We start from the raw sequence: 15,831 nt of genomic DNA, 5'->3' as shown, positions 1-15,831 counted from the left end.
GAAGATCTGAAATGAGTGGAAGCTCTGCTGATTTTATCATCCAATCATATGCAAGCTAAAATGCTGTTTTTTATTTTCCTTGCATGTCCCCCTCGGATCTACAGTGACTGCACTTCCAAGTGCACTTGTAGTGCAAAGTGGATTTGCCTTTAGTAAATAACCCCCTATTTCTTTTTATTTAAATACATTATTCTGTAGGCTTATTTTTGAAATGTAGTCATTCTTTTTTCCAGCCCCCAGCAACAAGACAATGCCACTCACTATGTAAAATCATAGTGCAATCCGGAGTTTCCAAGTACAGTAACTTAGAACAGTGGACTAGGGCACCCAGAAGTGCAGGAACTTGCACTTTAATAGTAAGGGGGCCTGTCTGATGGGGAAAAAGACCCCATAAGAAGAGAAATGGATCTTCTTCCAGTGAGGGGCATGTCAATGGTATTATATTATTGGATACCAAAACTATAGACCCCAACGTTAAATAAAGTGCTAAGGAGATATAAACAGAAAATGAAGGGTAATGTATCTCATAAACAGGAGGACGCCTATATTGAGTATTCCAGGACCATGATTGTCCATACCAGCCTGTGCTGCTGAAAAAAAAGAAAAAAAAAGAAGAAGGACGTTAGTATTGACTCAAAAGTCTCAAATAAGAAAAAAGATAAGGAAACAAGAAGCAGGCAATGGCTTCATAAATGAGGTAGGTACTGTAAAGGCTCTGCTAACTTCAACAAAGCAACATCTACGCTAGACGGGACCTGATCAGGGTCAGAGGTGTGGTCTTGAGTCTGTCATAAGAACCCCCCCCCCCCCAACAATGATAGTTACTAGAATGATGAGTGGCAGGCTGTAATAATAACCTTCCCCCAGTATTAGTGATCAATGACAAGCTATACTAACCCCCCCCCCCCCCCCCACCAGGATTGGTGGTCAGTGACAAGCTCAAATAAAATCCTTGAGATTGTTGATAGTGAATGGTAGGCTGTAATGACTCCCCAACCCTGCGCAGTGGTAGTCAGTGGCATTCTTAAGCTGTAATAGCTGCCACTGACTACCCCCCCAGCATTGGTGGTCAGTGGCAGGCTGTAGTGATAACTCCCCCTCATCCGGGGATTGGTGGTCAGTGGCAGGCTGTAAATATACCGCCCCTAGTATTGGTGGTCAGTGGCAGGCTATAACCCCCTTCACCCAGGATTGGTGGTCCGTGGAAGGCTGTAAACCCCCTCCTCCCTGGATTGGTGGTCAGTGGCAGGCTATAGCACCCTCCCCCCAGGACTGGTGGTCGGCGCCAGGCTGTAGCCCACTCCTCCCAGGATTGGGGGTCAGTGGAAGGCTGTAGCCCCGTCCCCCCAAGATTGGTGGTCAGTGGCAGGCTGTAGCCCCCCCAGAATTGGTGGTCAGTGGCAGGCTGTAGTCCCCTCCTATCAGGATTGGTGGTCAGTGGCAGACTGTAGTCCCCTCCCGCCAGGATTGGTGGTCGGTGGCAGGCTGTTGTCCCCTCCCGCCGGGATTGGTGGTCGGTGGCAGCCTGTTGTCCCCTCCTGCCAGGATTGGTGGTCGGTGGCAGGCTGTAGCCCCCTCCCCCCAGGATTGGTGGTCAGTGGCAGGCTGTAGTTCCCCTCCCCCCAGGATTGGTGGTTGGTGGCAGGCTGTAGCCCCCTCCCCCAGGACTGTTGGTCAGTGGCCAGCTGTAGTCCCCTCCCCCCAGGATTGGTGGTCAGTGGCAGGCTGTAGCCCCCTCCCCCCAGGATTGGTGGTCAGTCGCAGGCTGTAGCCCACTCCCCCCCAGGACTTGTGGTCAGTGGCAGGCTGTAGCCACCTCCCCCCAGGATTGGTGGTCGGTGGCAGGCTGTAGTTCCCTCCCACAGGATTGCTGGTCAGTGGCAGGCTGTAGTCCCCTCCCCCCAGGATTGGTGGTAGGTGGCAGGCTGTAGTCCCCTCCCCCAGGATTGGTGGTCAGTGGCCCGCTGTAGTCCCCTCCCCCCAAGATTGGTGGTCGTGCCAGGCAGTGGCCCCCTCCCCCTAGGATTGGTGATCGGTGGCAGGCTGTAGCCTCCTCCCACCAGGATTGGTGGTCAGTGGCAGGCTGTAGTCCCCTCCCCCAGGATTGGTGGTCAGTGGCAGGCTGTAGTCCCCTCCCCTCAGGATTGGTGGTTGGTGGCAGGCTGTGGCCCCCTCCCCCTAGGATTGGTGGTCGGTGGCAGGCTTTTGCCCCCTCCCCCTAGGATTGGTGGTCGGTGGCAGGCTGTAGCCCCCTCCCCCCAGGATTGGTGGTCGGTGGCAGGCTGTAACCCCCTCCAGCTTGCAGTCAGTAGTGTTAGGAGATAGTGCGTGCTGTCTGCGTGCTCTGTACCCAGTACATACCGCTATAATATAGGGCAGGCCCCTACTTTCAAACATCCAACTTACAAACATCTCCTACTTGCAAACGCAAGGAGACAGCAGCAAGTGAGATGAAAAAAGATGGACGACAAAACAAATTATACAGGGCTGATAACCCTTCCCTATGTTTTCCAAAAAGCTTAAAGATAGTTTTTTTGACTGGAGCTACACTTTAAAAATGTACCGGTTGAAAATGACAAACAGATTCAACTTAACACAACAAACCTACACAGTCCCTGTCTTGTTTGCAGCGCCTGTATACTGCTGTTCTGAGTATATAGGGCCTGGGGGCCACACGCATTTCCTTTTTTTAATATGGGTACGGGGTTCCCCTTAATATGCGTACAAGACCCAAATAGGCTGGTAATGGGCAGGGAGGGCTACCCATGCCATGTTTCTCAATGATTTTCAACCATATTGCAGGAACCAGATATAACATTAAAACCGCAAGCAGTTTTAAATGGTGTTATTTCCGTTTAATAGCCACCTCCCCCCAGGATTGGTGGTCGGTGGCAGGCTGTAGTTCCCTCCCACAGGATTGCTGGTCAGTGGCAGGCTGTAGTCCCCTCCCCCCAGGATTGGTGGTAGGTGGCAGGCTGTAGTCCCCTCCCCCAGGATTGGTGGTCAGTGGCCCGCTGTAGTCCCCTCCCCCCAAGATTGGTGGTCGTGCCAGGCAGTGGCCCCCTCCCCCTAGGATTGGTGATCGGTGGCAGGCTGTAGCCTCCTCCCACCAGGATTGGTGGTCAGTGGCAGGCTGTAGTCCCCTCCCCCAGGATTGGTGGTCAGTGGCAGGCTGTAGTCCCCTCCCCTCAGGATTGGTGGTTGGTGGCAGGCTGTGGCCCCCTCCCCCTAGGATTGGTGGTCGGTGGCAGGCTTTTGCCCCCTCCCCCTAGGATTGGTGGTCGGTGGCAGGCTGTAGCCCCCTCCCCCCAGGATTGGTGGTCGGTGGCAGGCTGTAACCCCCTCCCCCCAGGATTGGTGGTCGGTGGCAGGCTGTAGCCCCCTCCCCCCAGGATTGGTGGTCGGTGGCAGGCTGTACCTCCCTCACCCCAGGATTGGCGGTCAGCGGCAGGCTGTAGCCCCCTCCCCCCAGGATTGGTGGTCGTGGCAGGCTGTACCCCCCTCACCCCAGGATTGGCGGTCAGCAGCAGGCTGTAGCCCCCTCCCCCTAAGATTGGTGGTCGGTGGCAGGCTGTACCCCCCTCACCCCCGGATTGGCGGTCAGCGGCAGGCTGTAGCCCCCTCCCCCCAGGATTGGCGGTCAGCAGCAGGCTGTAGCCCCCTCCCCCTAAGATTGGTGGTCGTGGCAGGCTGTACCCCCCTCACCCCAGGATTGGCGGTCAGCAGCAGGCTGTAGCCCCCTCCCCCTAAGATTGGTGGTCGGTGGCAGGCTGTACCCCCCTCACCCCCGGATTGGCGGTCAGCGGCAGGCTGTAGCCCCCTCCCCCCAGGATTGGTGGTCGGTGGCAGGCTGTAGCCCCCTCTCCGCAGGATTGGTGGTCAGCGGCAGGCTGTAGTGCCCTCCCCCCAGGATTGGTGGTCGGTGGCAGGCTGTAGCCCCCTCCCCCTAGGATTGGTGGTCGGTGGCAGGCTGTACCCCCCTCACCCCTGGATTGGCGGTCAGCGCCAGGCTGTAGTCCCCTCCCCCCAGGATTGGGGTTCGGTGGCAGGCTGTAGTCCCCTCCCCTCAGAGCTGGTGGTTTACTATCCTGATCACTAGCTCCTGCGCTGCTTCCTCTGTCCCCGCTCTCTCTCTCTACTTGTACCGTCCACCTGACAGTCCTTCCTTCAGTACACAGAGATCCCTCCATTACCCGGCCCCCCCCCCCCCCACCCTCCTTCCCCCATTCCTCCCCTTATTCTCCCCCCATTCTTCCCGTGTCCCCCTCCTCCTCTGCCCATCTTATTGTCGGGTCATTGCAGAGAAGCGCTCAGCTCTGGTACCCAGCGAGCATCTCCGCCCCCCTCCACTCTCATCCGAACGCTCTGATTGGCCACCCGCCTAGTCTCAAGATTGACATCCCTCCGCCCCCATTGGCCGCTTCTTTCTCCGAGCCCGTGATTGGCCGGCGCCATAGCCCCGCTCATCATAAGGAATAACCTTTTCCCCTCGTATGCAGCGCTGGCTTCCCCCGGGCGGGCGGGAGGGCTGCAGGTAATCCGATGATCCCGGTGCTGAGTGCTGGGAGAACGGTGATCCGTGAAGTGCAAATAACTGAACTGATAGAGAGCCCGAGCCAGCCAATAAACACACAGAGCCTTGTGCTGGGGGGGGGAGAGGGGGGTCACCTCTGTCCCTGCTGCTCCTATAGTAAGGAGGGGGAGAGGCTGAAATAAATGGGATCTGACATGGATTTTGCAGGGTCCGCCCATATTGATTCCATCAAGGGGTTTGCCCACTGAATGCTGTATTATGTAGGGGAGTCGGTGATCACAGTCCCCTTCTGATGGCGCATGGCTGCTGGAGAAGACTTGCTTTAATGCAGCTGATTCTTTATTACAGAGCAAGCAGCTAGCTGCCTGCTGCACCCAGGCCTTCCTTCCAGGTCCCGGGCACCGCTGACCTTGCTGCATTTCGGTGCACAGTCCTACCTTTCCCTTCCCTTCCCTTCCTTTCTTTTTTTTTGTGTTGTTGTTGCACTTGACTGCTCCCACCATGTGCTCCCAGCTGTGGCTGCTGACAAGCAGGAATATCCTGAAGGATTACCCACAGATGCGCATCCTGGAGGCACTGAGGCAGAGGTGTAAAGACCAAGATGTGGGCTTCAGTCTGGTGTTAATGGATCAGATCGCCCTCACTGTCATTGATGGCAAGCTGGGTAAGACCTGATTTTATTTTTTATTTTATTTACTATTTTACTCCCCATCTGCATCTTTGTCACCCTGCATAGAACACCTTCAACTCATATTCACAGGCAAGTTTATAGGTGAGCAGTCACACTTCAACATCATTTCCAGGGACACTTTCTACTGCTTTTTTGTTTTTTAATGCTGCCAGTTGAGATACACAGAGATAACATCCTTGCATGTTAAGTTGAATTATACCTTTTTCAATTGCTTGCTATAGTTTAAACATTACTCAGAAAGGCAACATGATATAGTCATTAAATGGAGTGGTGCTTTAAAGATATTTTAAAGAGGTTTAAAAAAATATAAATATATATATATATATATATATATATATATATATATATATATATATGTGTATATATATATGTATATATATATATGTATATATATGTATGTATATATATGTATATATATATATATATATATATGTATATATATATATATATATATATATATATATATATATATATATGTATATATATATATATATATATATATATATATATATATATATATATATATATGTGTATATATGTATTTTTTTTTTTTTTTAAGGGGGAAATTCCCAAAGGCAAACATTTCTAGGGACAGACCTCTAAGAATCATGGTTGAACTAGGAAAGGAGGAGTTAGTTAGGAAATGGGGTTATATAAGAAATGAGGACTTCTAGGAAAACTGAATAGTTAGGAAGTGAGGATAGTTAGGAAATGAGAAAAGTTAGCAAATGTGGATATATAGGAAATGAGGAAAGTTGTGAAATGAGGAGAGTTAGGAAATGTGGATATAGAAGAAATGAGGATGTCTAGCAAAAGCGAATAGTTAGGAAATCAGGATAGTTAGGAAATGGGAAAAGTTAGCAAATGTGGATATATAGGAAATGAGGAATGTTGGGAAATGAGGATGGCTAGGAAATTAGGATAATTAGGAAAATGAGGAGAGTTAGGAAATGGGGATATAAATAAGAAATGAGGACCTCTAGCAAAAGTCAATAGTTTGGAAATGAGAAAAGTTAGCAAATGTGGATATATAGGAAATGAGTAAAGTTGGGAAATGAGGATGGCTAGGAAACAAGGATATATAGGAAATAAGGAAAGTTTGAAAATGAGGATGGTTACGAAGCAAGGATATACAGGAAATGAGGACATTTTGGAAATGAGGATGGCTAGGAAATGAGGAGAGTTAAAATATTAGGAGAGTTAGGAAATGGAGATGTATAGGAAATGGGAAAAGTTAGCAAATGTGGATATATAGGAAATTAGGAAAGTTGGGAAATGAGGATGGCTAGTAAAGGAGGATATATAGGAAATGAGGAAAGTTGGGAAATGAGGATGGCGAGGAAATGAGGATAGTTAGGGAATGGGGAGAGTTAGGAAATGTATATATATAAGAAATGGGGACTTCTAGCAAAAGTGAATAGTTAGGGAATGAGGATAGTTAGGAAATGGGAAACTTTAGCAAATGTGGATATATAGGAAATTAGGAAAGTTGGGAAATGAGGATAACTAGGAAAGGAGAATATAGAGGAAATTAGGAAAGTTGGGAAATTAGGATGGTTAGGAAGCAAGAATATATAGAAAATTAGGAAACTTGGGAACAGAGGATGGTTAGAAAATGAGGATAATTAGGAAATGAGGAGAGTTAGGAAATGGGGATGGCTAGGAAATGAGGAGAGTTAGAAAAGGAGACTTTTTATAGAAGGTGTAGTAGATGATTGGAAAGGACTTCCAGAAGATGAAGCAGAAGAATCAACTTCTACCTTGCAGTGCTAGGGTCTTTGGTTTGATTTCCAACAACAACACTATTGGTATGGCGTTTGCATGTCCTCCCTGTACATGCATGGGCTTCCTCTAAGTATTCTGCTTACCTTCCACACTCCAAATATATGCTGTTGGGATAATTAGCTCCCGTGTAAACTGGACTGTAGTATTTAAGCTAGGGGCATTAGATTGTAAGCTCTTTGAGGGCCGGGACTAATGTAAACGTACAATATATGTAAAGTGCTGCATTTATCAATGGTACTATAAAAACACCTGATAAATCTAAATCGTTTGCATGATTAAGATTTATTATTCATGAAACGCATTAGTGAAGTATAATAGATATGTGGACTAGATGAATCGTTTGATCTTCATCTGCAATCAATGTTCTAAGTCTGTGTTCTCCACTTTTAACCTTTACAAAACTGTATCCACAACATCAATGTCACCCTGTAAGAGAATTTTTGGTATAATGCAAAATAATTATTCTATCACTAAATTCACAGTAACTTAGCAAACATGAGGTGAGAAAAGAGTCAGCAAAAGGTACTGGATTTGCTGCAATGTATCGCTTGTTCCAGGTTATTTGACATAAACAGTTACTTTAATAGAAGGGGATGATAACAATGTAGCACTGTGTTTCTGTCCTGTCTTGTGAAAGCTACAAAGTTTAAAAGCAAACTTAGGTAAACACCAGAGAGTGGAATCACCAAACAAATTCTTATCATCTCTCCTGGACTCTAGCAGCGAGATTTCTCCATCTTATTTTGTGTCTCCGGCCCCTCCCACCAGGCCATTATGAAAGTGGTGCCCTTCTGCAGCTAAGCTCTCAATTTTTTTTGCTTATTCTACATTACAGAGAATCCATCTTGGGGAGTGTGACACCAATGTTTGGATTTGTACAGGCTGTACTTGTTGGGCAGGATGGAGGCTATCTTACAACTGAAATCTCTTTTTGATATAAGAAGCGCAATGGTTTTTCAAATCACTGATGCTTGTTAATATTCTAAAATGTATGTTTTTGGGAGGAATTTGCTTTGAGGGGTCAATCCACCCAAAACTGTCATTTTATTAATATTGTTATTATTATTATTTTAATTTACTTATGCACCAGTGCTCATTTTTCTCTGAGTTTTTGATATCAAGATCTTAGCGTTTGAGATCCCTTGTTTACATATCTGCTCCAACCACATCAAAGGGATTTCACTCTACATGTTTGATTTAACTCAACATTGTTTGAGGGTCAAACAATTGCTGTATCATTCCTTGTAGGATCACAATGAGTATCATTTATAGTTGTGTAGACCCTACATTCATAGCCCCAGGTACCATTCACAGTTCTGGAAACCCTACACTCATAGCTTCAGGTACCATTCATAGTTCTGTAAACCCTATATTCCTAACCTTGGGTACCATTCATAGTTTTTGGAAACCCTGGCCTGCATTTATAGCCTTGGGTACCATTCAGAGGTCTGTAGACCTTACATTCATAGCCTAGGGTACCATTCAATGTTCTGGAACCTTATATTCAGAGCCTTGGGTACCATTCATAGTACTGTAGATCCTACAATTAGAGCCTTGAATACCATTTAAAGTCCTGTAAACCTTGCTTCATAGCCTTGGGTACCATCCATGGTTCTGTAGATTTTCCATTAATAGCTTTGGGTAACATTAATGCCGTATACACACGATCAGAATTCCAGCCAGCAAAAGATTGAGAGCATGCACTCAATTTTTGCGGATGGGAAAAGTTCCTATCCAAAAATGCGATCTTCTGTGGTGATTCCGATGTGCAAAATTCCTACGCATGCTCGGAAACAATTTGACGCATGCTCGGAAGCATTGAAGTAGAGAGAGAGAGCCACCGCTCCAGGCCGATCCACCAAGACAAGTGCTTTTCTTTCAGACAGAGAGCCCCAGGTGCTGGCTAATACATGCACAGATGAAAGGAAACAAAAAAACTCTGGACAGCCGCACTCCGGAAAGAATATCTTTTCTTGTGCCTTTTATTGCAAATTGAAGATCACATAATACAGTCCACAGCAAAAGTGATACAGAAAAACTCTGACGCGTTTCACACTATAATAAGTGCTTACTCATAGCTTTTTTCTGTATCACTTTTGCTGTGGACTGTATTATGTGATCTTCAATTTGCAATAAAAGGCACAAGAAAAGATATTCTTTCCGGAGTGCGGCTGTCCAGAAATTTTTTGTTTCCTTTCATCTATGCTCGGAAGCATTGAACTTAATTTTCTCGGCTCGTCGTAGTGTTATACGTCACCTCGTTCTTGAAGGTCGTAAATTCAGCGAACTTTTGCGTGACCGCGTGTATGCAAGGCAAACTTGAGCGGAATCCCGTCAGAAAAGTCGACATATCTTTTTCCGATGAGAAATCCGAATGTGTGTACTCAGCATAATAGTTCTGAAATCCTTACATTCATAGCATTGAGTACCATTCATAGTTTTAAAGACCCTACATTGATAGCCTTGGGTATCATTTATAGTTCTGTAGACCCTACATTCATAACCGGGGGTACCATTTACAGTTCTGGAAACCCTATACTCATAGCTTCAGGTACCATTCCTTGCTCTATAGACCCTATAATCCTAGCCTTGGGTACCATTCATAGTTCTGTAGACCCTATATTCATAGTCTTGGGTACTATTCAGAGTTCTGGAACCCTACATTCAGAGCCTTGGGTACCATTCATCGTTCTGAAAACTATGCATTCGTAGCCTTGTGTACTATTCAAAGTTCTGTAGACCCTATATTCATAGTCTTGGGTACTTTTCAGCGTTCTGGAACCCTACATTCAGAGCCTTGGGTACCATTCATAGTTCTGTAGACCCTACATTCAGAGCTTTGAGTACCTTTAATAGTTCTGTAGACAATACATGCATAGTCTTGGGTAGCATTTATAGTTCTGGAATCCCTGCATTCATGGCCTTGGGTACCATTCCAAGTTCTGTAGACCCTATGTTCCTTGCCTTAAATACCATTCATTGTTCAGTAAACCCTAAATTCATAGCCTTGGGTACCAGTCATAGTACTGAAGATCCTACATTTAGAGTCTTGAGTACCATAAACAGTCCCGTAAACCCTTCTTATATAGCTGTGGGTACCATTTATAGTTCTGTAGACCCTACATTCAAAGCCTTGAGTATCATTCATAATCATTCATATCATTCATAATTCTGTAGACCCTACATTCATATCCTCTGGTACCATTCGTAGTTCTGTAAAACCGAAATGCATAGCCTTATATATCATTCATAGTTCTGTAGACTTTCCATTCATAGCCTTGGGTAACATTAATGCCGCACACACACGATCAGAATTTCAGCCCGCAAAAGACCGATGAGAGCTTTTTGTTGGAAAATGCGACCGTGTGTATGCTCCATCAGTCTTTTGCTGGTGGAATGCTAGCCAGCAAAAGATTGAGAGCATGCTCTCAATTTTTCGGTCAGGAAAAGTTACTATCCGAAAATGCGATCTTCTGTGGCAATTCCAAAATGTAAAATTCCTACGCATGCTCGGAAACAATTTGACGCATGCTCGAAAGCATTAAACTTAATTTTCTCGGCTCATCGTAGTGTTGTCACCACGTCGTAATTTCAGCAAACTTTTGCGTGACCATGTGTATGCAAGGCAAACTTGAGCGGAATCCCGTCAGAAAAGCCGACATATCTTTTTCCAATGAGAAATCCGATCGTGTGTATGCGGCCTTATAGTTCTGAAATCCCTACATTCATAGCCTTGAGTACCATTCGTAGTTTTAAAGACCCTACATTCATAGCCTTGGGTATCATTTATAGTTCTGTAGACCCTACATTCATAGCCGTGAGTACCATTCACAGTTCTGGAAACCCTATGTTCATTGCTTTAGCTACCATTCCTTGTTCTATAGACCCTATAATCCTAGCCTTGGGTACCATTCATAGTTCTGAAAACCCTGCATTCATTGCCTTGTGTACTATTCAAAGTTCTGCAGCCCCTATATTCATAGTCTTGGGTACTATTCAGAGTTCTGGAACCCTACATTCAGAGCCTTGGGTACCATTCATCGTTCTGAAAACTATGCATTCGTAGCCTTGTGTACTATTCAAAGTTCTGTAGACCCTATATTCATAGTCTTGGGTACTTTTCAGCGTTCTGGAACCCTACATTCAGAGCCTTGGGTACCATTCATAGTTCTGTAGACCCTACATTCAGAGCTTTGAGTACCTTTAATAGTTCTGTAAACAATACATGCATAGTCTTGGGTAGCATTTATAGTTCTGGAATCCCTGCATTCATGGCCTTGGGTACCATTCCAAGTTCTGTAGACCCTACATTCCTTGCCTTAAATACCATTCATTGTTCAGTAAACCCTACATTCATAGCCTTGGGTACCAGTCATAGTCCTGTAGAGCCTACATTTAGAGTCTTGAGTACCATAAATAGTCCCGTAAACCCTTCTTATATAGCTGTGGATACCATTTAAAGTTCTGTAGACCCTACATTCAAAGCCTTGAGTACCATTCATAATTCTGTAGACCCTACATTCATAGCCTTGGGTACCATTCTTAATTCTGTTGACCCTACATTCATATCCTCGGGTACCAATCGTAGTTCTGTAGAACCTAAATGCATAGCCTTATACAGTGGTGTGAAAAAGTGGTTGCCCCCTTCCTCATTTCCTGTTCCTTTGCATGTTTGTCACACTTAAGTGTTTCGGAACATCAAACCAATTTAAACAATAGTCAAGGACAACACAAGTAAACACAAAATGCAATTTGTAAATGAAGGTGTTTATTATTAAAGGTGAAAAAAAATCCAAACCATCATGGCCCTGTGTGAAAAAGTGATTGCCCCTAAACCTAATAACTGGTTGGGCCACCCTTAGCAGCAACAACTGCAACCAAGCGTTTGCGATAACGTGCAATGAGGCTTTTACAGCGTCCTGGAGGAATTTTGGCCCACTCATCTTTGCAGAATTGTCCTAATTCAGTTACATTAGAGGGTTTTCGAGCATGAACGGCCTTTTTAAGGTCATACCACAACATCTCAATAGGATTCAGGTCAGGACTTTGGCTAGGCCACTCCAAAGTCTTCATTTTGTTTTTCTTCAGCCATTCGGTGGTGGACTTGCTGGTGTGTTTAGGATCATTGTCCTGCTGCAGAACCCAAGTTCGTTTCAGCTTGAGTACACGAACAGATGGTCGGACATTCTCCTTCAGGATCTCTTGGTAGACAGCAGAATTCATAGTTCCTTTTATCACGGCAAGTCTTCCAGGTCCTGAAGCAGCAAAACAGCCCCAGACCATCACACTACCACCACCATATTTTACTGTTGGTATAATGTTCTTTTTATGAAATGCAGTGTTCCTTCTACGCCAGATATACTTGGACACACACCTTCCAAAGAGTTCCACTTTTGTCTCATCGGTCGACAGAATGTTGTCCCAAAAGTCTTGGGGATCATCAAGATGTGTTGTGGAGAAATTGAGACGAGCTTTGATGTTCTTTTTGCTCAGCAGTGGTTTTCTCCTTGGAACTCTGCCATGCAGGCCATTTTTGCCCAGTCTTTTCCTGATGGTGGAGGCATGAACGCTGACCTTAACTGAGGCAAGTGAGGCCTGCAGTTCCTTGGACGTTGTTGTGGGGTCTTTTGTGACCTCTTGGATGAGTCGTCGCTGCGCTCTTGGGGTAATTTTGGGCGGCCGGCCACTCCTGGGAAGGTTCACCACTGTTCCATGTCTTCGCCATTTGTGGATAATGGCTCTCACTGTGGTTCGCTGGATTCCCAAAGCTTTGGAAATGGCTTTATAACCCTTTCCAGACTGATAGATCTCAATTACTTTCTTTCTCAATTGTTCCTGAATTTCTTTGGGTCTCGGCATGATGTGTAGCTTTTAAGGATCTTCTGGTGGACCTTACTGTGTCAAGCAGCTCCTATTTAAGTGATGCCTTGATTGTGAACAGGTGTGGCAATAATCAGGCCTGGGTGTGGCTAGAGAAATTGAACTCAGGTGTGGACAACCACAGTTATAGTATGTTTTAACAAGGGGGGCAATCACTTTTTCACACAGGGCCATGATGGTTTGGATTTTTTTTCACCTTTAATAATAAACACCTTCATTTACAAATTGCATTTTGTGTTTACTTGTGTTGTCCTTGACTATTGTTTAAATTGGTTTGATGTTCCGAAACACTTAAGTGTGACAAACATGCAAAGGAACAGGAAATGAGGAAGGGGGCAAACACTTTTTCACACCACTGTATATCATTCATAGTTCTGTGGATCCCAACATGGCAGTTGTTGTCTGACCAAGTCTTACTGATGGATCAGTTAAAATGAAGCCTTTACTTTTTTATGGCAATTTAATGAAGTCAACAAGAGGGGGTTTATATGTGTTTTTTAATAAAAAAGTACACCTTTCCTGGAAGAACTGCTATCACTGAATCAAGATCAAGTAAATGTTACAGTGTGCTTACTTACTTATTTTCTTCAGTTCAGAGATCCTTGTCCTTCATAGAAAAATTATGTCCTCAGTGCACCCGTTACAGCCAGTCAGAAGCAGTATGTAGCAGCCATATAGAAGTCTGTAGGGATGGACCAACTGCAGCATAAAGCACAAGGGGTAGGTGTGGCCCAGGACTGCAGCAGTCAATATTTATGAGTACACTACGTAGAGTAAGCGTAAAACACATCATGACACTCACATATTCCTAATTCACTGATCTAGTGTTCTCCTTTAATTGGAAATAGTGCCTTGTCCATGCACGACAAATGAACAGGTTCATTTTGATGCTGGCCCCCACCAGACGGTATTGGCGAGTGCTTGAGCACAAATATTGGTACTTGTAAAAAAAAAAATGAAAAAACAGGTATCACAACGACCAATGTTCTATGATACCTTAACGATTGTATGATAATACTGTTTTCTGGATATGTTATATTTTCAATAAAAACAATTTTGGGGGAAAAAAAAGAAAACAGGTATCGGTGCACCCTAGTTTATAGGTGTCCATGGGCAGGAGCTCTTATTGTTCCCTTCTAGGTACCCAAGGTCAAACTCTTCCCCCAGGGAAGAAAGTTATCTATGGCCCTGCTCTGATTAACCATTGATTTATAGAGCAAGGAAGCAGATTATCAGCAAACACAGAGAGTATACGCAAGTCCAAACAGTATATAGCATTTGGGAAATGATCCTTTTCCTGATGGTTGCACACCAACCAAAATGAAGTCCTCCAAGTGCTTCTTGACGTCAGTTCACTTTCAGTTCCCTGACTCCTGCTCATTCTGGTCAATGCTTTGCCATAAGAACCTAGGCTGAAATATGTGCATCAGCTCTGCAGCAACTGTTCACAGAAACAGAAGAGGCCTGGAGACATGATATTTGAGGCTGACCTCCAGCCTTCCCTTCAGTCTTGCACAGTTGTACCAGTTCCTCTCCTGTGTTGAAATTACATACTTCTGGTTAAATGCCACCAGGGGGTCACAGTGGCTGTATTTGATGGGCACAGTGGCTGCATTTGATGGCACAGTGGCTGCGTTGGGTGGGCACAGTGGCTGAAATTGATGGATACAGTGGCTGCATTTGATGGGCATAGTGGCTGCATTTTATGGCACAGTGGCTCTAATTGATGGCACAGTTGCTGCATTTGATGTCACAGTGGCTGCATTTGATGGTACTGTGGCTGCAATTAATGGGCACAGTGGCTGCAATTGATGGCACAGTGGCTGCATTTGATGGCACGGTGGCTGCATTTGCTGGGAACAGTGGCTGAAATTGATGGGCACAGTGACTGTAATTGATGGCACAGTTGCTGCATTTGATGGCACAGTGGATGCAATTGATGGCACAATTGCTGCATTTGATGGCACAGTGGCTGAAATTGATGGCACAGTGGCTGCATTTGATGGGCATAGTGGCTGCCTTTGATGGGCACAGTTGCTGCATTTGATGGCACAGTGGCTGCAATTAATGGCACCATGGCTGCATTTGATGGCACCGTGGCTGAAATTAATGGGCACAGTGGCTGCAATTGATGGCACAGTGGCTGCATTTGATGGGCACAGTGAGGCTGCAATCAATGTATTTTTTCAGTTTGTTTGTGCCCCCCCACCAAAAAAAATAAAACAGCTGCCACTGGTAGATGCAGAGTACAAGTTGTTGGTTTAAAGTAAGGTATTTCATGAAAATGAAAAGGTCTTATCAAAACATTTCTGTAGCATGTTGATGAGTGAGGAAAGAGGGTGCCAATGGAGGCAAATGTAGGCAGTTAAAGGTTCCTGTAAAAAAAAAAAAAAAAAAAAAAAGCTGTGCATCACTGACTAAAGTTGAATAATGTCCTTGATGTAGGTATAGGCCATGTACATACTTCCCAAAGCCTGACTGAAAAATCCCAGAGATGGCATCATCCCGTCCGGCATTGTTGCTGGGACGTTGCTAGGTCACTCCCAGCTGTTACTGCTCACCTTCACCATCACAGAAACAAGCTCTCAAACTTCTGCACATGTGCACTCAGCAATTTACTCCATCACAGCATTGATGAGCTCAGGGCTGAAGACAGAGCACACGCAAAGGGGTTTGAATCAGCTGGGAGTGCCATAGCAACATCCTAGCAACAAAGACGGGCAGGATGATATGATCTCCTGGAGTTTTTCAGTAAGGCTTCAGGATATACATAAATGGCCTACACCTATAGCAAGGGCATTATTCAACTTTGGTCAAAGCTGCACAGTTTGTTTTTATCTATGGGTGCCACTTATCTGCATAGGCAAAGGTGAACTATGCCTTTTAAGCTTTAAAAATATTTATAGATGAATTTGATCAGCTTACAGTGCCTTGAAAAAGT

At 45.2% G+C, this 15,831-nt stretch overlaps 1 protein-coding gene across 1 annotated transcript in view; it reads left to right on the top strand.

The window, feature by feature from the left end:
• Window positions 1–4,489: 4,489 nt before the first annotated feature.
• The window catches only part of RIMKLA (ribosomal modification protein rimK like family member A), a 113,057-nt gene continuing 101,715 nt past the window's right edge, over window positions 4,490–15,831 (top strand). Inside the window, exon 1 of the mRNA XM_077457917.1 lies at window positions 4,490–5,198. Coding sequence (XP_077314043.1) covers window positions 5,036–5,198 — 163 coding nt within the window. The 5' untranslated portion in view covers window positions 4,490–5,035. The remainder of the gene's footprint in view (window positions 5,199–15,831) is intronic.

Source organism: Lithobates pipiens, unplaced genomic scaffold, assembly GCF_037356315.1.
Source record: "Lithobates pipiens isolate NorthernLeopardFrog02 unplaced genomic scaffold, aLitPip1_a1.2 Scaffold_27, whole genome shotgun sequence".
Lineage (NCBI taxonomy): Eukaryota > Metazoa > Chordata > Amphibia > Anura > Ranidae > Lithobates > Lithobates pipiens.
Note: the sequence above shows the minus strand (reverse complement) of the source record. Positions and strands in the feature narration are given on the sequence as shown.